The sequence below is a fragment of the Leuciscus leuciscus genome, assembly GCF_965113295.1.
Source record: "Leuciscus leuciscus genome assembly, chromosome: 2".
In the NCBI taxonomy this organism is placed as follows: domain Eukaryota; kingdom Metazoa; phylum Chordata; class Actinopteri; order Cypriniformes; family Leuciscidae; genus Leuciscus; species Leuciscus leuciscus.
The window spans coordinates 49,732,793-49,758,376 of record NC_138726.1 but is presented as its reverse complement, the minus strand read 5'-3'; the positions used below and the strand labels follow the sequence as shown (position 1 = coordinate 49,758,376).

At 36.9% G+C, this 25,584-nt stretch overlaps 4 protein-coding genes across 9 annotated transcripts in view; 2 read left to right on the top strand and 2 right to left on the bottom strand.

Moving 5' to 3' along the window:
- Positions 1 to 1,062, bottom strand: part of nav2a (neuron navigator 2a) — a 206,573-nt gene extending 205,511 nt beyond the window's left edge. For all 5 annotated transcript variants that reach the window (XM_082157208.1, XM_082157210.1, XM_082157213.1 and 2 more), the window contains exon 1: positions 935 to 1,062. The gene's annotated coding sequence lies outside the window, so the exon portion shown is untranslated. The remainder of the gene's footprint in view (positions 1 to 934) is intronic.
- A 35-nt stretch (positions 1,063 to 1,097) lies between these two features.
- Positions 1,098 to 12,865, top strand: e2f8 (E2F transcription factor 8). 2 transcript variants are annotated; one of them, XM_082157395.1, is made up of 14 exons: positions 1,098 to 1,350; positions 2,375 to 2,465; positions 2,609 to 2,860; positions 3,020 to 3,176; positions 3,274 to 3,585; positions 4,642 to 4,803; positions 6,154 to 6,291; positions 6,406 to 6,609; positions 7,810 to 7,894; positions 7,980 to 8,442; positions 9,040 to 9,357; positions 9,463 to 9,598; positions 10,168 to 10,490; positions 12,083 to 12,865. In XM_082157395.1, exons 2-14 carry the CDS (start codon positions 2,382 to 2,384, stop codon positions 12,230 to 12,232), a joined length of 2,784 nt encoding a protein of 927 aa, XP_082013521.1. In that variant the 5' UTR covers positions 1,098 to 1,350; positions 2,375 to 2,381; the 3' UTR covers positions 12,233 to 12,865. The 2 variants fall into 2 exon arrangements, with proteins under 2 accessions (XP_082013521.1, XP_082013520.1); XM_082157394.1 differs by having other exon boundaries at positions 4,639 to 4,803.
- Positions 12,866 to 16,223: 3,358 nt separating this feature from the next.
- csrp3 (cysteine and glycine-rich protein 3 (cardiac LIM protein)) lies at positions 16,224 to 23,750 on the top strand. Its single transcript, XM_082157803.1, has 6 exons — positions 16,224 to 16,340; positions 17,350 to 17,481; positions 19,718 to 19,886; positions 20,874 to 21,003; positions 21,232 to 21,325; positions 22,557 to 23,750. The coding sequence occupies exons 2-6, from the start codon at positions 17,370 to 17,372 to the stop codon at positions 22,628 to 22,630; spliced, it is 579 nt and encodes a 192-aa protein (XP_082013929.1). The 5' UTR covers positions 16,224 to 16,340; positions 17,350 to 17,369; the 3' UTR covers positions 22,631 to 23,750.
- zdhhc13 (zDHHC palmitoyltransferase 13) overlaps positions 23,594 to 25,584 on the bottom strand; it is a 21,966-nt gene continuing 19,975 nt past the window's right edge. The window contains exon 17 of the mRNA XM_082157828.1: positions 23,594 to 24,585. Within this exon, the coding sequence (XP_082013954.1) occupies positions 24,441 to 24,585 (145 nt within the window). The 3' untranslated portion in view covers positions 23,594 to 24,440. The remainder of the gene's footprint in view (positions 24,586 to 25,584) is intronic.

Genomic DNA, 25,584 nt, shown 5'->3' with positions numbered 1-25,584 from the left:
CAAATGTAAACTACCACGGCATAGTCTTCACTGTATAAATTAAACATCTTTATTAATTTATCCTTAATAAAGTTGCAAAAGGTATTCAGTCAAGAGCAGTGATTTTTTTCTTTGTCCTTTGTTGTTTGATTAAACAGCAAACAGCAGGAATATTAGGCTGCTGTCACTTTAAGAGCGAATGCACGGATCTAATATACCAATACTGATACACATGCATTTACTTTCTCATCTGTTTATAGACATAACCGAATATGTTTCCTAGGATACTCGCTAATTTTTTTTATAATTTTGTGTGAATTTGTCCGCTCAAGTGCAAGAAGAAGAAGAAGCTCAATTCAGTATTTGCAAGAGCAGCACGTGAATAACGAAATGAGCTCCATTTTGCGTCTCCTTGCGCTTAAATTTCAAGTTTCCAAGTCAAGGCTTAAACTTTCATGACGATGCAGCGCTGGCCCGTAAACTGTCCCGAGTATCATTGTTTTTGAAAATGCATAGTTAGAATTCATAAAAATGTGACCGGCCAACTGGCGAGTAACACCGTTTCACATACTCGCCAACGCCGATTTGTACTCGCATTTGGCGCTTGCCAAGTATTAATTTTAGGCCCTGCTTACAACTGAAAGAAAATGTGTTTTGAAGAATTACAAATACAGGCAATAATTGAATAAACATAAAAATAAAACAAACAAATAAATAAATAAATGAAAAACAGTGAATTAACAAATGAAAATATATCAAATTAAATAAAAATATGAACATGTTTACAAATAGAAACACATTTTTCAGCTCTTATTTCTCCAAACATATTATTGTTTTTAGGTAATGTTGAACTTCTGACTTTAAAATTAAAAGCAAAGGCTTATTTCCCCCAACAAGTAACAACATACAGTAACAGACATTCTCTGGTAACAACCAGGTTCACTGAGTTTTTTACCCCCATGACCTGCAGTCGTAGTAACAGCCGGAAGTCTGACTCTGCCTCCAGTCTGGGTTCCTCTAGCTGTGATTGGCGCAGAGGAGTGTGGAGGCGGGGCGGAGTGTAGCGCGTTGTGTGTCCAGTATCTAGGCGGGACAAATGGTCAGACTGATCAAATAAACTTTTTTACTCACTAGGAAACGGACACATACAACTTTTCCTCAGCTGTGCATCAAATGCAGTTTGTTTCCACTTTTTATTTATTCACGGTTACTTTAATGTGACTTGGGTTAACTTACAGAAGTGTTGGATCCGATATTCTTGGAAACCTGGAACTGTAAACGTGTGATACAGTATCTGTAAAGTATTCCTACGGATTTATGGGCACGACCGATGCCGAGTAGTATGTGAGAGAGGTACATTTCTCTTTTTGGGTGAGTAGTTTTTTATATTTTGTCATGTTTTTGTTGTTTTACTCTATGGAGAATGGAGAGTAGTGTAATGTGAGGGAACGTTAGTTGGCTGTAAGCTTGCGGATAGTTTCAGGATTGTTTGGCTTAGCCTAACTAACATCCGTTTTAGTAACTAAAATTAATCGAAAACAATGGTTTGTTCTATAATGCGTACGTTCATTTCCTTATATTATCATACATTTACCCTTAGGACACCAATCACACTGGCGGCTCTCTGGATTTTTAACCCGCGCTAACTGACTGTGAAACCTCTAGTTTTGTAGTGTTATGAGCCAACATGACTACAATCTTGATGTAAATACGAACGTATATAAGTACATAATTCATTCCCGAGCGCTTATTATATACCATATTATAATTTAAATGCAATATATAGCAGATAAGTAAATGAGTTGTTAGCTACCTATGCTAGTAATCTTAGTCGGGTAATTTAAAAATAACTCAGGAATATTAATAGTTTATCTAGACTGTTAAATTATTAAAAGCGCAAGACAATCGGGCAGATAAACGATTTCTTTAGAGTTGTAGGAAAGTTAGTAACTTCCGGACTAAGTATTTTGCAATCTGCTAGATTCCGCGCCAAGATTTCAAAAAGTGTGGAGGCGCGCGGGACGTGGTGAAGTCCCGCCTCCTCGCGCCCTCTCATTGGCCGCTGTCAGTTGGGGGTGTGTTTTCGTTTAAGGTCTCCGTAGCCATTCGTTGGAATGCTTGGCAGTTATTGCCAAGCGCAAAAATATCAACACTAATTTGAAATCAAAATACTTTTTGATTTATGCACATTTATTCATATCTGTTACATTTTTTAAATTAGTTTAAGCTGTGTGTGAGTTATACGCGTGACTGATCTTCACAATGTTGTCTCCAAGACTGTATAATGCTGTGAAGAAACGGTAGGACTGATTTATTGATTGTGTAATTTAAAACTGTGTAAGTGAACGTTGATTATTGAATCTTTGCCTCGTGTGTTTTTTATTTATTTTTTTAGGTGGAAAATGTCCAGTACATTATCAGAAGGTCAAACATTAATCAAGAAGCCTTTAATAAGTCCATTGAAGGCAGCATCAACAAATGACAAGGTCAGTTACAAGTATTTTGGTGTAACAAATGTCATCAAAATAGTGACTTGAAGAACCAGTACAAATTATTGTCCTACTACATAAAATAATATTTTTTTTTGTGATTATGATCATGATGACCTATTGTGTTTTCTATGTAACAGGGGCATGTTTTTGTCGAACCACAAACACCACTAAAAAACTCAAATAAGGCTTCAGCATCTGAAGCTTCATCACTTGAGAGCCATAATAACATGGGGCCACTGACAACACCTACTAAGGGCCTTGAGGCACCGTCTAGCGAGCCCTGGACACCCACCTCCAACCTGAAGATGCTCATCAGTGCGGCCAGTCCTGAGATTCGCAACCGCGAGAAAGAACAAGCCGTGGACAGTGGCGAATCGGAGAACTCACAGGTATCATCCGTACAAGTCTGTGTGTGTGTGTGTGTGTGTGTGTGTGTGTGTGTGTGTGTGTGTGTGTGTGTAACAGTACTCAGAGTCTCACTATTTGTTGCAGTTCTGCCTCTGTATTGCTGAAATGCTTTGTGTGTTTTCCATTGTCGTGCCACACAGGAGCCTGAGCAAGGGGAAGAAGTAGAAAAGCTCCAGATAAGTCGGAAAGACAAAAGCCTGGGTTTGCTGTGTTACAAATTTCTTGCAAGGTACCCAAACTACCCCAATCCTGCTGTAAACAACAAAATCAGCCTCGACGATGTGGCAACAGAACTGAGTAAGTCACTCACTGATCAAACAAAACTACTTATTTCAGTCATCAATCATGTTTGTTTCATCAATCCTAATGGCTTCCATTCTCACTATCCTCTCAGATGTGGAACGACGGCGTATTTACGACATCATGAACGTTCTCGAGAGCCTAAACATGGTCAGCCGGCTGGCCAAGAACTGCTACACGTGGCACGGCCGGGTGAAACTTGCGCACACACTTGCCGTGCTGAAGCGGGCTGGCAAAGAGAACCGCTATGAGCAACTGATGCACCAGATCCGTCAAAGGAACCTAGAGCGAGAAGAGAGAGAGTTCGACTTGGAAGGAGAGGAGAAGGAGAATGAAGAAATGTCCAGTTTCGAAATGGATGGAGACTCTGGTCAAGCAGAGCTTTCAGGAACAGATCCTAAAGCAGGTAACTATGCCACAGCCTGACATTGGGTCTCATTCATTATTTTGTATTCATACACTCAGATGAACTGTGTGTTCTTCTCATGAAAAACGTCCACCTTATTCACAACACATACGTACGCACATACATTTGTTCTTAATTTTGTTCTAATGTTAATTTGGAGTAACGTATTTTCCAGAAAATAAGTTAAACTTGACTTGACTATAAGTCACTCCAGGTCAAAATTCCATTGTTGAGAGAAACAAAATACACAGATGGAGTTTTATGCAGAGAAACATCGTAGCTGCTATAATGCATTTTTTCGTACTGTATATGATGAAATATATTTAAAGGTGTAGATTGTATTTTTATTTATATTTATTTTTTACTGTACTAAAGCAAAAAACTACCATAATATGTTGGCAGAGATTTAGGAAACATGATAAGTTCACATACTTGTTTCTCCGAAAAGCAATTCTAGCCAGTTATTCTACTTCGAGATGTTAGTTCTGTGTGGGAATGTCTGTTTTTGCTTTGGTCTGTGTGATTCCTCACACTGCCAATTTACCCAATAGTATTTCAACACACCTAGTTTCCAGTGGGCAGAAAACGCAGCATATTGCAGCCATGGAAGCCAGCAAACAAACTAGGTCAGAGATTGCAGGTTCTATCCGACCTAAAAAGCCTCAGAATCCATCTAAAAAAACTCTATGACCAGAGGCATATTAAAACTCATCATCTCAGTGTAAGGCTCTCTGTTGTCAATTGCGTTCGTTCCTGTTGCGTGTTCTTAATCTGGCAGCCCACATAAGCGTTGAGTCTTGACTGCAGTAACGTTAACCATTTCAACCGCGAGTTGTCAATTTTACATACTGCACATTTAAGATTAAATATATGTAACATTTCATCTGAACACGGTTATAATACCAGCCTTCGTACATTTAGAATCCATTTTAGTACAAAAGTAACGAATCAAATCATGATTTGTTCGTTAAAACGCTCGTACGCAGATTTCAAACACCGATTCGTGCTATGCATACTCCGTGAATAAAACCTGTCAACTTTGCTTTTTCCCAGCAGCTTCAGCGAATAGTCGAAAAGACAAATCTCTGAGAGTGATGAGTCAGAAATTCGTCATGTTGTTCCTGGTGTCCAGCCCTCCTGTGGTTAGTCTCGAAATAGCTGCCAAGATCCTCATCGGTGAAGACCACGTGGTGGATCAGGACAAAAACAAGTTCAAAAGTGAGTGCTGTTCTCATCGTACATATAAAATACACTCTGGTCATTGTGATAGTGGAGGGCACTTATGTTTTCCGTTTCATTTGGTAGTTGAAAACCGATACAAATCATTTAAAAAGTGCATAATCAAATGTACTCGACCAATAGAAACTGATTTATTAAAACTTGAGTCTATGGCCATCTGTGTCCACCAAAGCGTTTTTTTCCCTGTGGCTAGTGTATTATTCCAATTGCTGTTTTTTACCAGTCGCCTAGAGTTGAAGAATGTTCAACTTTGGGTAAAACAGCGCTCATCACTCACTTTTTACCCAACCGTCCAATCACAGTGGAGGAGGGGCGGGACAAATACAACACTGACCAACCACCACATTCTGCTTGTACAACGTCAACAGATGACAACAAAAAGCATAATAACGGAATAAAGTAATTTAAAACAAAAGCCAGAGCAAATACATTACATTGTATCGACATTTTTAGATAGAAACAATACAGAAACAAACTCTCTTTGAAATGAGATACTAGTAACACTTCCACGGATATTCCATATCATAGCAAGCAAAGCGTCTCAACTGAAGAAAAAAAAAGCTGTGTTGCTCTCAAGCGCTCACAGCGAAGGGGTTTCATTTGGCCAAAAATGCTTTGGTGGTTTACATGACACCGTTTTGAACTATAAACAGAAAACTTTTTACGCGTTTTGGCCATTCATTTACATGACAACAGCTTTTTGGGGGCCTGTAAACGGGGTTCAAAGTGCACTTAAAAAAAAAAGATACTGTTATCATCTGTAAACTACGAAAAGTTGATGTCATGCGTATTACGTGTTCAGTCTATAGACCTTATGCTCCAGAGAAATAAGCACGCAGCCATCTTTATGAAATTGTCTTTTAACCTTTTTGCGGTGGCTCTGTATATTTCTATGGCATCGCTGTCCAAGAGTAATTGGCTGTTGAAGTGGATTTACTTATTGTAGAGTTAACAAAAGTTATCACAAGCATTATAATGTTTAAAGCATGTCTTAACAAATGTCAGTAAACCAGTAAGATTTTAAAACGAGAAGTTCATTCATAAATATACGTAAGATCGCTGTGGGAAATACAAACCGGAAGACAAACGCAGTGCTAAAAAGGGGCGTGGCTACATAAGGTCTATAGGCGCGTAATGTTTCTTTATGAAGTGACATCGTCAACCACTGGCCTGGCATTAACAGGGATAATTTTGACAATGGTGTCATCTGTACGTGGAAAACGCAAAGGAAAAACTTACCGTTTTAGTACAACGTTGTCATGTAAACTTACCCTAAAACTCAGTCATTGTAGTGAAGATGGAACTGATTATTCCTTTTTCTGTTTGTAGCTAAGATCCGCAGACTTTATGACATTGCAAATGTTCTGAGCAGCCTAGAGCTGATAAAGAAAGTGCATGTGACTGAGGATAGAGGAAGAAAGCCTGCTTTCAAGTGGACTGGACCAGAAGACTTACCATCTCCAAAGGGTGAGTGTGACCTGTCTGACTTGATTATAATCTTATTCAGACTTACGGTGTTTACGAAGTAATGTGCATGTTTTCACTTCTTATATCATTTATTGGTGTTGGTTATGTTTACAGATCTGGGGACCTCTACTACATCATCAGCATCACGGCCTCTGGAGTCTCGTTCCTCTGTTGATAACTGTGCTAAAAATCTCTTTTCCTCTCCCGGAACAAAGCGAGGTTTTACACGCCACAATTCCTTAGTCAAGCTGGTTAAGAGCATACAGAGCGACCGCAGGAAAATAAACTCTGCACCTTCTAGTCCTGTTAAAATGACAGGTGAGCCATTATTGTTGTTTCATCGTAAGCAAGCAACTGACTGATCATCTTCTGTTTTCTGTGGGAATTTTCTACTTTCAGATATCAACTAAGGTCAGTCATTATTAGGGTTGGTTCACCCAAAAATGAGAATTCTGTCAGTAATTACTCACCCTCATGTTGTTTCCAACCCCGTAAGACTTTCGTTCATCTTCGGAACTCAAATTAAGATATTTTTGGTGAAATCTGAGAGCTGGATCACTCCTCCATAGGCTTTCTATGTAATCGATATCTGCCATCCCAGAAAAGTTAGTAAAGACATCGTTAAAATAGTCCAAGTGGCTACAGTGGCTCAACCTTTAGTTTATCAAGCGACGAGAATACTTTTTGTGTGCAAAACCCCCCAAAAATAACGACTTTAACAACATGAGGGTGAGTAATTACTGACAGAATTTCCATTTTTGGGTGAACCAACCCTTTAATAGTAAAAAGACTCAAGTTTGTCTTCCTCCTGCCTCCCAGCTTGAGATTGTCTCTTTGAAATCGAATCAAGAGAGAGAGAGAGATATTAATACTTTTAGCAAGGATTCAGGTTTGCATCACAGGAATAAATTACATTTTATAATACACTATTTCAATTACTTTAAGTTGTAATATTTTTTACAATACTACTGTTTCAACACTGAACTGACTTCAGCTGAACAACAGCCAAAATGCATCATGTTCCTCTCATCACTGTGAAGCTGCTTTGAAACAATCTGTATTGTTTAAAGCACTATATAAATAAAGATGACTTGACTTGACTATACTGTATTTTGGATTAAAAAAAATAAAATGCAGCCTTGATGAGCATGCTTTTGAATTCTTTCTATAACATAAAAAGTGGTAACACATTAAGGTCTCATTTCTTAACATTAGTTAATGCATTAACTAACAATGAACAATATATTTTAAGCCTTTATTGACCTGTATTGAGTAATGTTAGTCAATATAAATGTTCATGTTAGTTCACAATGCATGATACAACTTTTGCTCTTAAAAATGTATTAGTAAATGCTGAAATTAACATTAACTAAGATTAATAAATGCTGTAGAAATATTCTTCATTGTAAGCTCATGTTAACAAATTAAACCTTACAGTAAAATATTACCACAAAAATCTTACAGTGCCAAATAATGTTCTGATAATGATAAACTAATGATCCATCTCTTGTCTGATAGGTGATTCTGAAAACAGTGAGTTCTACACAAACAAAATGGCTCATCTGGCTGCTATCTGCAAAAAGCAACTAGATGAACAATCGACGTAAGTAAACACAACTTCTTAGAACAGAAAAAAAAGACGGTGAACTACTAATTTCAGACATAACACCTATGGATTTGACTTGCAGGGTCCATCATATTCAACCGAACAATGAGGTGACGGACGCTCTGAATGGAAGCCCTTCACACTCATCAGAATCCTCGTCCTCTAGCAATCATCAGCCTTATGGGCCTTCAGGAATGCAGATCCCAGTTCTGCCCGCTGGGGCGATCTCATACCTTTCGACTAAGTGTTCCCCAATCATCCCGGTTCTGATTCCTCAGCACCAGGCAGGCGGGTCATATGCTGTTTACATGCACCCCACCTCTCTAAGACCACAGCCCACCAGCCTAGCGGTCCGTTCAATGACATTTGAGAGCCCAGGGAGTGCAAACGCAAAGACATCACCGGCTGCCACGACCAACAGTAACCAAACCAACCACCAGTCATCGCACGGTAAAGAGCCGACAAGTCCCTCAACCCTTAAACGAGCATGTGGAGAAAAGAGCTTAGTGGGAAGTCCATCCAAACTGCAGCGGATAGAGCCAAAGGTGAGGTTACTTCATGTGTTTGCTAAAGAATATATAGATATAGAATATATTGTAAATGGTAAGACACGAGAATGAACCCCATTGGTACTTGCTGAAGCTCAACCGTGCTGCGTAACACGAGAATTAACCTCATTGCATTGGTTCCTGAGAACTTCTTGCACATCAAGCAAACATACTTGAGTTCCGTTTACCCCAACTGATGTGTGAGATTATGAATGTTTATATGTGAATAAAAGCCTAAATTCAACCTGTTCATCATATAAAGTGACTGTGTCTCTTCAGAAATATTGGACTAAACAGCTCGATTCAAATGGATTCGTTTTATGATCTCTTTATGAACCTTTTGAAGCATCAAAGTGGTAGTTGCGTAGCTGTCAATGGAGGGACAAAGAGCTCTCGGATTTCATTAAAATATCTTCAGAATTAAGAAAATATCTTAAGAATCCATTCAACAGTGCTCAAAATGCTAGAAGGAAAGATTTTTTAAATGTCAGTACCGGTTTGGCACTGAAGTCGGTGCTTTTGACAACACTATTTCTTGTACTGATGTTACATTTAGTAACAATTTCAACCTTCTGGTGTGTGTGTCCTATTAAGAGCGGTTCTCCAAAGCTGTGTGAGATTCTTCAAGCTCGTCTAAAGGCCCGTAGAGGGTCTTTTGTCTCCAACCGGCCTTCCCCGAGAGCCCTGCATCTGGAGTTCACCAAGCCCTGTGAGAACCAGCCTCCCTCATTACCCACCAGCACAGCGCCTCTGGAGCTCAGCGTGGAGACCTTCCTGGAGAAGGAGGAGAAGGTTCAGACCTCAGACAACGAGGCAGGACTGACCCCTGTCAGACCACCTCAGTCGCAGGCCCAGAAGATCAGCGTTCCCTTTCAGGACATGGGGCTGCCATCTGGAGCCATGCATACAGAGGTGGGAATCACACATCTTCAAAAATTGTCCTAATTGTTTTAGGTGTGTTTTGCTTGTTATTTTCATAAGAGTTACAATCTAGACTAATTTATATTTTTGCCTCAGACTTTGATCCCTGCAGGTTATTTGATTCCGATCCCTCAGCAGTCCATCCTCAACTTCAGAGATCCACAGTATTCCAATGGAGAAATCTCCAGAGCCTCCACACCAACATATAACATCTACCACACCCCAAACGCAGGTATGCTAGTACCCAAGATAAGTACTTAACCAGATTCCAGTAATCAAACAGATAGAATCAACATGGATATTCAGTGCTCAAAAAGTGGAACCTAGATGAGAACCCAAATTTGTCATATAGTCCAGAATGTTTCACAGTAAACATCAGGGAGCATTAGACTAGCCAGGTGAACTTGATTTCACAAAGAACAACATGTTACTGGATCAACATCTTTGTTGATCCTGGAACAATATTCCAATCTACCAATCAGATTAAAGGGAAAAGTTTACAGTTTATGTCAAGTTTAGGCTTACAACCAGGGTTAGGTGCTTCTACATCAGTGTTCTTCATCTATCATTTCCCTCTGATTTTAGGGATAAGCTATTGGTAGGGTTGGGTTTAGGGGTAGGGATAGACTAAATTTTGAGACCAGGAGTGTTGTTCCAGGATCAACAAAATATCCAGAGACCAAAGAAATCACGGTGACCAACCAAGCCATATGGGTTCTTGTCCAGAGCGGTATTCATACAGTTAAACTTGCATGTAATGAATTGAACAATCACTGATATAGCCATTCCCATTCTTTCCAGGTTCCAGATCCCATCTTCCTCAAGAAGTTACCCCCACCCGGCTCCCTCTCCACCGGATACCGCACATGTCCCCCTTTCCTTCTCACAGCCATCGCATCCACAGCCCTAGTCCTGCTATTCTCAACTTCACACTGCAGAACCTGGGCCTTATCCCCGGCACCAGCACACCGAACTCCACCCCTGAGGCGTCCAGCACACTGCCATCTCCCCACCCAGGGCTCCCTCACCAGGGCATGATCTTTGTAAAGCCCATGTCTCCTGCCCGAGCTATGCAGCCGGCCTCAATACACGGACAGCCCGTCACCCTCATCAGCATACCACAGGTACAACCACTGCGACGCAATAACATTTATTGTAAGAGATTATGTATAAGTTACTGTTGCAAAAAAAATTTTTTTGTGAAATTATATAATGTAAATTAATATTACCATATATATATATTAACAATTCATTATATAATGATTTAAACTATTATAATCTACATTAGACTAGATGGAAAACTGTTGAAAACCTTATTTTGCTTCCAATTAATACAAAAATTAAAAAAACCTGGCCAATAACAAAATATCAAGATTTCAGTAAGATTTTATTTTCCTCCAAAAAAAACAATAATTTTGTTCAGCAAGGATGAAGGATGCGTTAAAGTGACAACTACAAAAGATTTTCATTTCAAATAAATGTTTTCCTTTTGAATTTCCTAATGACCAAAAAAAAGATATTATTGTTTCCACATAAATATATTAAGCAGCACAGCTGTTTTCAACATTGATAATAAGAAATGTTGAATATCAAATCAACTTATAAAATTATCTTATTATAATTATTTCTAATGGATTATGTGGCGCTGTGTGTGTGTGTGTGTGTGTGTGTGTGTGTGTGTGTGTGTGTGTGTGTGTGTGTGTGTGTGTGTGTGTGTGTGTGTGTGTGTGTGTGTGTGTGTGTGTGTGTGTGTGTGTGTGTGTGTGTGTGTGTGTGTGTGTGTGTGTGTGTGTGTGTGTGTGTGTGTGTGTGCGCAACTATCTATGTGAGGACCAGTTTGAGTTTTAGACCATTGGAGTGAGGACATTTTGGCCGGTCCTCACTTTCTGAGACCCCTTTAAAGGCCTGTTTGAGGGTCAAGACTTGGTTTTGGGGATAAGGTTATAATTAGGTTTAGGGTAAGGGTTCGGGTTCAGGTTAGGCACTTAGTTGTGATGGGTAAGGTTAGGGTAAGCGGCTAGAGATTGCATTGTGTCAATGAATGTCCTCATAAAGATAGATGTACAAGAAAAGAAAATTGAGAGGCCACACAGCATTAAATAAAATATTTCATCTTTTTGTTAGTGTTTTAATTGTATTGTTTTTATTTTTACATTTGTAAGATTTAATCAATTATTAGCTTTTCATCATTTGGGAAACCCTGACGTAATATAATGTTTAATGCACTTCTTGTTGTTGATAACAAAACAAGATTATACTATTTGTTTTAAATAAGTCACATCAAAAGTAATCTAAAAGCAATCAAAAACTAATCAAATGTGTAACAATAGATTACAATACTTACTACAATTTTAATAATGTAATTGGTATTCAGTAACAGACTACAACTTGTAAGTAATCTACCCAGCACTGCGCTGAAGACTGGAGTAATATCTGCTGAAAATTCAGTTTGCCATCACAAATAAATTTCAAAATATATTCAATAGAAAACTTTTATTTTAAATTGTAATAATATTTCACAATATTACTGATATTTACTGGATTTCTGATCAAATAAATGCAGACTTCTTTTAAAAACATTACAAATCTTACAGACTTCAAGCTTTTGGACTATAGTGTACTTTCCATATCAGTAACTTTGAGCCTTCCTTGGTTTGTGTGAATAGTCCTCTGTTGTTTAAGACAGTCATATTTATATTTGCCCTCTCTCCTGCAGGCTTTGGTAAGCACACCTAAAGGCGGTCAAGCCCTCCAGCAGAGTTTCTTTCACACACCCGTCTCCTTCCCTACTGTAACCAACACCACAGTTCCCCAAAACTTCTACATCCCTCAGAGAAAGCTTGATGTGAGTCCAGAGGACACCTGAGACCTCCACACTTGCAGTCCTTATGCTGCTAAAAAAAAACACTGTTCTGTTTGAGCCATTGTGTGTGCTTGCTATTTGTCTTCAAGTGTTTTGATGTTTTTGCCTATTTTATATTGTTACTTTACTGTAGGGTCTGCATTAACGACACATAAATCTGCGGTTCTTGGTGCTTTTCACTGCCGAGACTGAGGAAGGCAGGACAGCAATGCAAACATGGTGCTACGCTATTTGACAGGAAGATAGTTAAGGGTTTATTTGCAAAATGAAAATAAAATGCTGTAAATGTAGGGTTAAAAATGTAAGAATGAAAAAATTGTTTCAATAATTGTATGAAATGTTAAAAGGAAATCTAATTTCAGGGATTCTAGAAATTGCCAAAATTTAAAGATTTTGTTGCGAGTGGCATTGACTTAAAGTGTTAAAGTACCACAGTATATTAAATAGCCATAACTTGGCCATTGTGATATGTTGTATTAACATGGGAGAATGTTAGATTAAGGGTGTTATAAAGTATTGTAGATGTATTTTATTTTATGTTAATGAACTATAGTAATATTACAATATGCACATCATTTATTTGAACTGCCTTTACAGTTGGATCTATGTGTGATAAAGATAAATGAATGTGCTCTACTTTTGTGTTTATGTTAATTATTGGTGAAAAGAAGCCACGCCCCAAACGCACGCTATTGGTTGAGCTGGAAGAGATTGACAGATCTGAGTGGACCGATCTCATGTTTTGAGGGAGATAATAAACCCTTGAATGGCAGACTAATAGTAGTCAATGAACATTAAACTAGGTTAAGAGAATGTACTTTTAAAGTTAACGTTAATATTTTAGCATAAGTCAAGACACATTTTTATTTATTTTCACAACGCACATTGTTTCAAAGCAGCGTTACAGAAAAAAAATTCAATGTTTATAATATTTTATTAAAATCATGCCTTATAGTCACATTTAGCAGATTAGAGCTGGGCAATAAGATACATAGTTAACATTTTGCACTGATTCAAGCAATCAAGCAGTTGAGATATGCTAGTATATATCGCCCTTCGCTAATATACTTCTGTGTGCAACGCATGCCGATAAAGTTGGACATACTTATATATCAACCTTTATACTATAAAAGAACATTTTGATAAAAAAATAAAATAAAAACGCATATGATATAGTTTTTCATTTCACTAGCTATACTACATATATATTATTACAGTTCAGTAGATGCTAGATCCATCACAGCCAATTACATTCATATGATTTGAGTGAAGGATGCTGTAATACCCTTTTTTAATTTAGTCTACTCATACACTTCACTGGTTTACCATATCACTGCTTTTCACACATACACATGGGACTCGGGAGTTGTAGCTAAACTCGTCAGTAATTTAGATCCCCAGTTATTATAACAATTCCTAAAGATATTTCACTAAAGATACGACCCCGGCAGGACTCGAACCTGCAATCTTCTGATTCGAAGTCAGACGCCTTATCCATTAGGCCACGAGGCCGGTCGGAAAGAACGATAACCACATCACTCACATCTTTGATCTGTTCTGCTGACGAAACAGTTTAAGTAAAAAAAAAAAAAAAACTCCAGACAATGAGCTGTAGAAAATTATAAGTGACCTAGGAGCTTTTTACAGCGGACGCCATTGAAAACACGGTAAGTTTATAGTCTCGCTTTCATACCTGTCATAGCGCTGCTCTGAATAACGTCTATTATTAGGGTGTTGTTTATTCTCGTTCAGTGATTACTTGATTACCCAAAGCACAGTGCAGTAATTTAAATCATAATCTAAGAAAGCAGGTAACACAATTTATTAATAACAGCAATGAAAAAAATGTGTTTACTATCAGCCATGTTAAGAGCAAAATAAAATTGGTTAACATGGGGTTATCTTTGGGCAAATGCTTTACCAATTAAGCCAGCTAACAGGGCATGTTGTTCAAAGTCATCAGTCTTTTCATTATGTTCTCAAAACAGCACAAAAAAGTTAGGATATTTAAACATCATTAATGTGACGTTTTTCTGTAACATTTTAGTCTGTTTTTACTCGTTTTTTTTTTACTAGTAGTTGTTGTTACTACTTAGGGGTAGAGTGCAACAAACACTTAAATGTGTCTAGAAGTTATCCTAGTTTTCAGTGACAATGACATAAATTATAAACCAAGTGTGAAAAATGCCCAAAGTTTTCATGTTATTAGATTTTTTTAAATAGGCTAAATTTGTACCAAGGAGGCACTGTCCCCATTCTGAAAAAAAGCAATTTGGTTCATACAATTACAGCAAAATCAGAGTACAAGCAATTTTAGCTTAAAATTAAAAAGACTGAAATTAAAATAATGATAGATGAATAAATTAATATGAATATTTATCAATGAACCATGCTGAAAATCAGCCAATTTGAAAAATATTGTTAGTTGATGCTAACTGGCTTGGTAGCTGATGCTAACTTGAGGTAATTTTTAAATATAAAGTCCAAATATTTTTATTCAACCACCTAGTTAGATTACATTTGATGGAAAAACAAATGTTTTGATTGTTTCAGGTCGCTATGATTTGCTGGTTGCCTCCTTTCACCCCCACCCAGCACATGTCAACTCCCTGCTCTCCCTTGGCCTCTGTCCATCATGGCCTCCTAATAATCCCCATATAAACTGAATGGCTTCATCACTGTCTCCTCAATAAGCTGGTGTGTGGAGGACGTTCTTGCGCAATATCATCCAGGTGGATGCTGCACATTGGTGGTGGTTGAGGAGATTCCCCCTTCCATATGTAAAGCGCTTTTAGTACCCAGAAAAGCACTAGCCTATATAAATGTAACAAATTACTATGAATGAATGAGGCATTTATATAGCACTTTCATGTGTGCTACTTTACCCCACAGACTAGGTTTTACATTTTTTTTATGTCATTCTAAAAATATAATTAGCCTATATTTTCCTTAAATAACACGTACTCCCTAACTACAGGCCTTACTAAACTTATATCATATATAACTGTGATGTTCTGCAAAGCAACACTTTTTTCATACTGCTGAAAATTAGATCACTTACCGTGAAATCTGTTTTCTCTCAGGTACGTCGCCAGTGTAAGCTTCACAGTGAATACTTCACTGCATCACTCATGTCAGCTTAGTGCATAGCAACAACAAAAATGTATCATGACTTAATCTATTGGTTATTTTGGGGAAAATAGTAGGAGGGCGTTTTACACCAAGGAGGCGTTTTCCCCCACAAACACTACTACTACTTCTTTTGAGATGTTTCAGAGAACATTTAGCAGTAACTTCCTCATAACAAGTGCAAAATGATAAAATATACAAAACGTTCAAGGAGTGGTCTGGTTATGTGAACGTTAACTTTTTTTTTCAGGGGTGGCAAAAAACAATCCTGCTTCAAATCTAGAGAAAATCTACAAGTGTAAACGGACCAAAACGGTGAAGTGAGAACTTAGTTCAGCTGGAGTGTGTATGTGGCCTTTGTGCCAGTGCCATAGTTCTTTGAACCGAGAAAAGTCAGCTGTTAAAGCCGTTAAAATGCTTTCGCAACAGGGGTGACTAAGCTTCAGTCCGAGGTGGCACTGGCACCACAACACATAGGCTAGCAACACCCCTGCACAAAACCACATAACCAGAGACTCCAGCATTAGAAGTATCTTAGAAATGATGCTAGTCAAGGACAGACTTTCCTTTCATATAATCATCCAAAACTTGAATTAATTTTAAAGAGAATATGACGGTTACAAGTCGTTTGTCATCATCAGTTTTAATATTCAGCCATACAGACCGATTCAATGTATTTATGCAGCCAAGCCTTTAAAATGGGGAACAAATGTTGTGGTGTTCGTAGAATATTTGCTCTCAGGACTGGAGACCATGCAGCTACATTGCATTTGTGTATTGTCAGCTGTTAATTTAGGAGGAGGAGGATGGACTAATCTGAATGTCAGCACACCCTTTGGTCCTCTTGAAATGATGAGTGTGTGTTTGGAGCTGAGGGAGTGACGTCCAGGAGCCTATATAAAGCCCTACCATAGAGGGCCAGAAATGGACATCATCAGGGACAGAGGAGAAAACATTATTCCCAGAAAAAAAAAAAGATTGTGTAAGTAGAATTTGAACATTTCTATTTTAATGGCTTCATAATTTGTGCTGTACTGACAATGTAGAGGTGAACTCATGTTAATTGGGACACTTTTTGCCATTGTGGGATGACTGGGGAAAAGTGTCCCAATCAACCTGAATTCACCCCTATTGATATTTATTTAATTAAGCCTGTGAAGTGATTCTGCAAGAATTCATCAGGTTTAAAGTGATTCGATTAGTATTACACGATCGCTTAGCAGATAACAGTAGTAGCCTACATTTATATAGTTAGAAAGATTATGAAACAAACGTATTTTAAAGTACATTATTCGATATGCATTGTATAATTACCTTCACTGTAAAAAAAAATTACATCCCCAAGTCAAAAATTTCAAGTGACCGATAACATCTAAATTTTTCAATTAGTCTGACGTATTATTTCTCATTGAGCCAATGTTAACAGACTATTGCAACAAGAATTTAGAAGTTATCGGTCACTTGAAATTTTTGATTTGGGAGGGTTAGAAATTTTTTACAGTGTTGTTAACGAGTGTTACTGATTAATATTTTGGTCTTAAAGTATCCCTAATGTTTTCTCTCTTACAAAGCAGAGCAATCCAATTATGTTTTGATTTAGAAATGCATACAAAATAATAACAATGTGAATAAATAATTAAAACTTTTTAGTATCCCTTGCTTTAGCCACACAAAGCAGGCACTTCTTTTAATCTGGCAGTGCCATTAATAAAATACCTATTTCTGGACTCTTATCGTGGCATTCCACACTAGTGAGGTGATATTCTGCCTGCTTAAAGAGATGAGATAGAGACTAAATGACATATTCCTTTGAGATAGATACGATACATCTATTTTTATATCTGACCTATCACATATCACATAAATGAAGGAATTTTTCTCCTGATACATTTTCACAGTTAGTAAACTGATTGTAACACTCATCCCTTTAAGTTGATGTTTTTTTGGCAGTTTTGGTTGATTGTCTCTCTTCCCATCCCTGTAAATGTCAGAATCTTTGCCAGAGACGAGGATGCCAAATTGGGGAGGAGGAGCCAAATGTTCGGCCTGTGAGAAGACGGTTTACCATGCTGAGGAGATCCAGTGCAACAGCCGGAGCTTCCACAAAACCTGCTTCATTTGCAGTAAGTCCACAATACAATTCAGGCGTTAATTGTTACTCTTACTCACTAAAGTAAAAATTAAAGGTATCAGAATCAAAAAGTTTAGGCTCCGAGGGAGTTAAAGTCGGCATGAAACGGAAGTTGAGATTGTCTTTTCTTCCCTGTTGTGACATATATCGTAAAACTGCTTCTCAAACATGAAAACATGTTGGGCGGGACTTGATTTTGTCCATCAGGAATTGATTGGATGGTTGTGGTTTGCCATTGGTCGATCTCTTGTGAGTGACAGGTTGCCCCGCCCTCATGCCAGTAAACACGTCATCAGAGAAGTCGCTGCAAGAGGGAGGGGAAGTTATTTTGATTAAAGATTATGAGGGTACCTGAAATAATGATATGCACGGATAAATCATTTATAATATATACTAAAATATTCCATAAAAAAAAAAAAAAATTTCCTTGTTGGTTTAAGACATTTTGAAATAACATGTGTCTCTCAGGTGAAAATATAATAATAACAAAAATATTTACCATAGCAATTTTAGCCAGTTTGATGAATTTTAAAAAGCACAGATATTTTAGAGCAAAATAAGGATAATAGGATAAATGACTGAAAATGCCATTCTTTCACTTTAGTTCAAAACATCAACTAGTTAATTGTAAGTCGCTTTGAAATTGTAAGTCGCTTTGTATAAAAGCGTCAGCTAAATGAATAAATGTTAATTAGTGTCCAAAGTTATCGCCTGTCTGAGCAAATGTGCAGTTTCTTTCCACTGAGTCTGTTATTACACTTGAAAACAGATTTACCTTTTACTAAAATACTTACTTCAATAGCAACAATACATGTTTGGATAGAGCAATAAACTTTCAGTCAGCATTATTTTATTAATTTATTTAGTTATGTCAGAATAAGTTAGTTAATGAATCTTGATGAGGTGAAAAAACCCCCGAAAAAAAACTAAACTAACTCCCATCAATATCAAGAGTGCTCTTTGAAATGTTTCCCAGTGAGCAGACAGCTTTCAGTGGCACAGCATTAATTCTTCAACGCTCGAGTCGTGCCAGGAAGGGTGTTGAGACTGGTAACACTGGTCGAGCTGACACCCCTGCAGTTCAACCATTCAAGGGCCTGTTTCCATCTGCTGCGGACGACAGCGGCCGCGCTACTCTCAGCTCTCTCACAGACTCTTGTTCATCCAGCCCAAAATTAGACACAAAGCCCAAGCTCCCATGAGCCTCTTGAGCCGTCCTGGCTGAAAGTGCAGCAGCTGAGGAACACAGACAGGAGATGACAGCCCTCTGGAGGAGCTGGGAGATCACGGGACAACTCTAAACTCTGTCTCTCATATCAGATTCAAGAATCGGAGATTTTGTCTTGAATGTAGTATGCTGTATTTTTTTGTTTTGCTGGTCTAAATACAACTATTCTATATATATATATATATATATATATGAACATAATAATAATTCAAATTAGATTTTATTCATTTTTTTATTCAGCAAGAATGCACTAAACAAAAGTGACAGTAAAGATATTAAGAATGTTACAAAAGATTTCGATTTCAAATAAAAGCTGTTCTTTTGAACTTTCTATTCATCAAAAAATCCTGAAAAAATGGATCATGGTTTCCGCAAAAAAAAATATTAAGCAGCACAACTGTTGATATTAATAAGAAATGTTTCTTGAGCAGCAAATTAGCATTTTAGAATGATTTCTGAAAGATCATGTGACACTGAAGACTGGAGTAATGACGCTGAAAAATCAATTTGTAACTATTTTATGTTTTGGTGAATTGCGTGCTAATTCATATGAATCCGTAAAATATCATTTCTAAAAAAAGAATTGTATGATCTGCTGACGCCCCAGAGACAGTTATGTTTTGGGACGCTCACTTTTTTTTCCTAAAAACTGTACATTTTCATACGATTTACTTTGTATACATTCTTATGAAATTGCCACCTTGTAAAATAGTTTGCTATTAGCATGAGATCAGGTTGGAAAATTCAGCTTGCCATTACACTAATAAATTAAATTAGAAAATATATTAAAAGAGAAAATAGCTATTTTAAATTGTAAGAATATTTCACAATATTAATGTTTATATTGTATATTTTGGACAAATAAATGCAGCCTTGGTAAGCATAAAAGACTTTCAGAAATATTTGAATGTTAGTGTATATTTTTAATTCTCATATACATATTTATATTTGATATGGTATTTATGCCATATTTTAACACAGATTTGTTTGTGTTTTTTAGTGGTTTGTCGTAAAGGTTTGGACAGCACAACAGTTGCAGCACACGAGTCTGAGATTTACTGCAAATCCTGCTACGGCAAGAAATACGGTCCCAAAGGTTACGGGTACGGCCAGGGTGCCGGAGCGCTGAGTTCTGACCCGGTGAATAATGAAGAACTTCAGCCTCAAGAGTATGTCCTGAAAATATCTTTCACATGATTCTTGTAGAGACAGCAGCAGTGCAGTTTCCAAGACAATGATGTAATTAGCTTAAAAACTAATTATTTAAATCATTATTGGTGAGGGAGTGACACAAAACCTTGTCAATTACACAACACTGTTACTAAAAACTAAAACAGAATTTTTTAATGTGTATTGGCTGCTCATTTACATGACAACTGGGCCTGAAAACGCAAACTTTTGAAAACGGGTTCAGAGTGTTTTGAAAACAGTACCGTTATCGTCTCTATGTAAACTACAAAAACGCAAATTTGTGAAAAAACCATGTTCAGTCTATAGGAGTGTAGTGTTTCTTTACAAAGTGACATCGCCAACTACTGGTCTGACATGAATAATACAGCGTTTGTAATCGTTTCTGCAGATCCGTGTGAACGGGGAAAAGTTGTGACAACATTGTCGCCTGTACGTGAAAAACGCAAAGGAAAAACGTTTCTGTTTTTAGTGCATCGTTGTCGTGCAAATGTATCCTGAATTATGCTATGATTTTCATTTACTGCTAATGTTGAAAATTTAAACCGACTTAGGGTACGTTTACAAGACAACGATGTAGGAAAAGTTTTTAGTTCACACGGATCCGCGAAAACTACAAAAAACGCTGTATTATTAATGCCAGGCCACTAGTTGGCGGTCACTTTATAAAGAAACACTATGACTAATCCGTATCACCGTTTTCACAAATTCACGTTTTTGTAGTTTACACGGAGATCTTAACAGTATCGTTTTCAAAAACTTGCACAGAAACCAATTTTCGAAATGTTGCGTTTTCACGCCACCAAAACGCTGTTGTCGTGTAAATGAACGGCCAAAAAAACTTTCAGTTTTTAGTTAAAAGTGGTGTCGTGTAAACGGCCCCGAAGTATTTAGACGTGTTTTTTTTACACTTGAATTTAGAATTTTTTTTGTTTTGTGTTTTTTATGTGTGTGTTTAACATGTTAAGGCCTAAAGCTCGTCCGACATCTGCGAACTCAAACCCAAGCAAGTTTGCGCAGAAATTTGGGAGTGCGGATCGATGTCCCCGCTGCTCCAAAGCAGTCTATGCAGCGGAGAAAGTCATGGGCGCTGGAAAGGTAAAACTGCAGCTACGATAAAGCCAGAAGCTGGCTCAGAGTTTTTGCTACTATATGCTGCGTTATGATATGAAATGTATTTATATTAAACCATTTAACCGCCGATATAAGCAGATTTTGAGAAAGCACTCAGCACTCCTGCAATATGCTGCTGTCACAGGTCAGTGCTGTGTGAAGCAGATTTTACCGTAGTACTTTATCAGTCTGTCACTGGTTCTGATCCAACAGCCCTGGCACAAAACCTGCTTCCGCTGTTTACTGTGTGGGAAGAGCCTGGAGTCCACCACGGTGACGGATAAAGACGGAGAGCTCTACTGTAAAGGTACGATCAATCAAATGAGCCAGCACAATCTCTAATATCACTTAACCAATCAATAGATGGTCTGTTTGATAGACCTAGTTATTGTTCAACAGCCATTACAGGCCAATCGATGCAATCAAGAGAACAAATACTGTAGCAGTGATTAAAGCCTGAGTGATGCGTGTTAGTTGCATCATGATGAACTTTGACCATGATGAAATTTGCATTAAATAATATTAAGATAAAAGAATGAGAATAACATTTTAAGGTCCCATTAGTTAACAATGAGTAATGCAGTGTTTGTTCTTCTTTGTTGACCTTAGTTAATACAAATGCATCTGTTTATTGTTAGTTCAGGTCCATTAAATATAATTAACAGATACAACTTTTAATTTGAATAATGTACAGCACCTGTCAAAAGTTTGGAAACTTTAAAAAAAATGTTTTTGAAAGAATGTCTGTTTTTACCAAGGCTGCATTTATTAAATCAAAAATACAGTAAATACAGTAATGTTGTGAGATAGTTACAATTTAAAATAAGCATTTTGTATTTTAATACATTTAAAAATGTAATTTATTGCTGTGATGCAAAGCTGAATTTTCAGCATCATTACTCCAGTCTTCAGTGTCACATGATCCTTCAGAAATTATTCTAATATGATGATTTGCTGCTCAAGAAACATTTCTGATTATTGAAAACAGCTGCTTAACATTTGTGTGGAAACAATGATACCATTCAAATATTTGTGGTAAGATTGAAAAAAGAGAGAAGGAAATTAATACTTTTATTCATCAAGGATGCATTAAATTGATCAAACGTGATGACATTTATGTTACACATTCTATTTTTATTTCTATTTCAAATAAATGCTTTAATAAATGTAATGACTATTCACTGAACTTTCTATTCATCAAAGATTACTGCAAAAAAGTATCATCATTTCCACAAAAATATTAAGCAGCACAACGGTTTTCAACATTGATAATAATATGAAATGTTTCTTGAGCAGCAAATCATCATATTAGAATGATTTCTGAATGATCATGTGACACTGAAGATTGGAGTAATGATGCTGAAAATTCAGCTTTGATACCACAGGTATCATAAATTACTTTATTGTAAAGTGTTTCTAAAAAATATTGGTAATTATGGAATATTGCTGAATACCAGTTGACCCTTAGCCAAGATTTATTTTATTATTCTTAAAGTTTTTGTCACCTGATTTCTCCATCTGATTTTTTTTTCTTTCAGTTTGCTATGCCAAAAACTTTGGTCCAAAGGGGCGTGGCCTTGGAAACATGGGCGTGGTCGAGGACACTGATTGACAAGTTTAAACCAACCCAGTCCAGCCTCCTTTTCACTGCACACAACATTTGAATACAACTGTGGGAAATCGCCTACTAGTGGCAGTCGTAATAGTAAAGGAAGGAGAGCAACAACAAGGGCATTCACCATGGTGGAATGAATAAATCAGTACAAAAACACACATTATATAATATATATCTCCTGTGACTAGACCATTATGCTGCGTGTTGCATAGGCTATCATCCAGTCTCTTACGTTCACATTTATTAATGCATCCAAAGCTCAATTCGGATCCAAACATTACGCACCTGCATGACGCATTGCCCCTGCGCGATTTTCCATGGGAAATTAATGACTTCCGTCGAATTAACGAGGAATGTCGTGTGCAGTGAAAAGGTGGCTTTATACTTAAAGCTGAAGTGTGTGATTTCTGCCATTACCAAACAGAATTGCACAAATATATGGGGACGCCTAAGCAGTGTAATGCTGTGATGGTGCCAAATGTTTACACTTTTGGGAAACTTATCTTACCAATAGCTTAGGTTGGGAAAGGGTAAAGTATTTTAACAAAAACATTTTTTACACACTTCAGCTTTAAACATCTCATGTTGATGATATGCACACAGACTGCGGCATAAATCAAATGTATTACAATTATTTTACTCCTGTCTACTGTAACTGTTTTTATGCTATGACATGGGATACAAAGAATAAATAAAGTCATCCAACATTGATTAAAACGACGATCTGTAACCAAGAAAAAGCACTTTAAATATAGTAATCTTATAAATCAACTAACGCACATTCACACAATAAAATACAGTAATCAGTTCAGGGTAATAAAGTATCTACAAAATTCTTCGTTATTAGATAATAGTGGCTATAATGCAAGTAACTCAATATTAACTTGCTATTTTAGCCCAGCAACCAATAATAAACATCAAAATATACGGTGAGCTGGAGAAACACTCTTGAGCCGCAAATTATGAAAGTGATTTATTCCAAAGCACAGGATTCAGCACATTTCCCTTATAATGACATATTGCGTGATAAAGTATAATGAATATTATTGATAACTGCAGCAAACAGCATGATGATGACATCAGACATGAGCCTGTACTACACAGTGGTTATTAAAGGCAAACAATCAGATCAACTGCCACAGAAAATATGACTGATTACTCAGAAAATGTACAAAGGGCAACGTGATTCTAATAACTAATGAAATATATTAAATTATGTGATTATTCTTGTATGTATAATGCTATAAATGCTGTGGTAGCTCAGGAGAGTGGTGGCGCATCTGATCATAGCATTAAGTCATTTCAAATGCATTGTGACGCATATCAAGGGATGTACGTTTCTCAAAATTACAAGAAATCAGATTTTTCAGCCAATAATCAATATCAGCAACTGAATTTGTAATTTGGCGCATTTTTTGTAATTATTTGTTTTGTAGAAATAAAATTGCTCTGATTTACAAATCTGTTCACAAAGAGGATAGTGGTCACTTCCTGTAAAAGGACTTGGGAGTAAAACCCAAAACAATGTGATCTTACTGTACCTTACAAAATATTTCAGTTCAAAATATATCAGTATGCTTATAAACATTATTATGTATAACTTAAGCTGTAAGGCAAAATCTTTCCATCTTTACCATGAATGCACATCACATATATATTTCGCTCAAATATAAAAGGTGAATGTTCTTGCAAATAGAACAAAAGATTATCCAAATTAGCATTCAGTCTATTCTTCCTTTTCATCATTAAAAAGGCATTAAAAATCAAACCAATGGCTCTCCCTGAGTGGGTGACTGGCCTCTGGTGGTCAAACCGCATCGGGACCGCTGAACATGGGATGGTCTCTGCTGAGACCCATCGGATACTGTTGAGTCCAGTCCAGCACCATTGGCTTACAGAGACCGCAGCACCGCCACTGGAAGAAGTTCACCAGGTTCTTCACCACTCCAAGACTATGAGAGAAGAAACCACATTAAATATAAAACTCACACATTTATGAGTGTTATCTATGGAAGCTTGTTACCGTCACAGAATAAAACAATAAAAAAAAAGGTAATTGTGAGTTTATATCTCACAATACTGAGAAAAACTGAATATATAACCTCACAATTGCGAGTTATAAAGGGAGAATTGCAAGATATAAACTTGAAATAAAGTCAGAATTGCGAGATATAAACTGGCAATTGCAAGTAATAAAGTCAGAATTGCGAGATAAAAAGTTGCTATAACTTTTTTTAATTGTGATTTTATATCCCACAATTCTGAGTTTCTCACAATTGTGAGGGAAAAGTCATAATTACTATAAAAAAAAGTCAGAATTGCAATTCATACTTGATTACTCGCAATTTCGAGTTTATATCTCACAATTCTGAGAAAAAAAAACAGAAATGCGATTTGTAACATCAGAATTACGAGAAATAAAGCCATAATTGCCAGATATAAACTAGTTAAGTATATTTGCACATTTTTATTACAGATTTTTATAACTCGCAATTTTGAGTTTAAATCTCACAAAACTGACAATTGAAAGTAATAAAGTCAGAATTGTGAGATAAAAAGTTGCTATTACTTTTTTAAATTGTGATTTTATATCCCACAATTCTGACTTTTTTTCGTCGCAATTCCGAGTTTCTCACAATTGTGAGGGAAAAGTCATAATTGCTATTAAAAAAAAAAGGCAGAGTTGCTGGAAAAAGTCAGAATTACGAGTTTATATCTCGCAATTCATATTTTTTCCTCAGAATTGTGAAATATAAACTCCCAATTGTGAGTTATAAAGTCAGAATTCCAAGATATAAACTCGTGATTGCATGAAAACAAGTCAAGTAATTGCTTTTTATCTCACAATTCATACTTGATTACTCGCAATTTCGAGTTTATATCTCACAATTCTGAGAAAAAAAAACTGATTTGCGATTTGTAACATCAGAATTACGAGAAATAAAGCCATA

Coding starts and splice junctions, on each gene's coding strand:
- csrp3 (XM_082157803.1), top strand. CDS start 17,370: ATGCCAAATTGGGGAGGAGGAGCCAAATGTTCGGCCTGTGAGAAGACG. Junction 17,482..19,717: donor CAAAACCTGCTTCATTTGCA/GTAAGTCCACAA, acceptor TGTGTTTTTTAG/TGGTTTGTCGTAAAGGTTTG. Junction 19,887..20,873: donor GAAGAACTTCAGCCTCAAGA/GTATGTCCTGAA, acceptor TAACATGTTAAG/GCCTAAAGCTCGTCCGACAT.
- e2f8 (XM_082157394.1), top strand. CDS start 2,382: ATGTCCAGTACATTATCAGAAGGTCAAACATTAATCAAGAAGCCTTTA. Junction 4,804..6,153: donor GGACAAAAACAAGTTCAAAA/GTGAGTGCTGTT, acceptor TTCTGTTTGTAG/CTAAGATCCGCAGACTTTAT. Junction 9,358..9,462: donor CTGGAGCCATGCATACAGAG/GTGGGAATCACA, acceptor TTTTTGCCTCAG/ACTTTGATCCCTGCAGGTTA.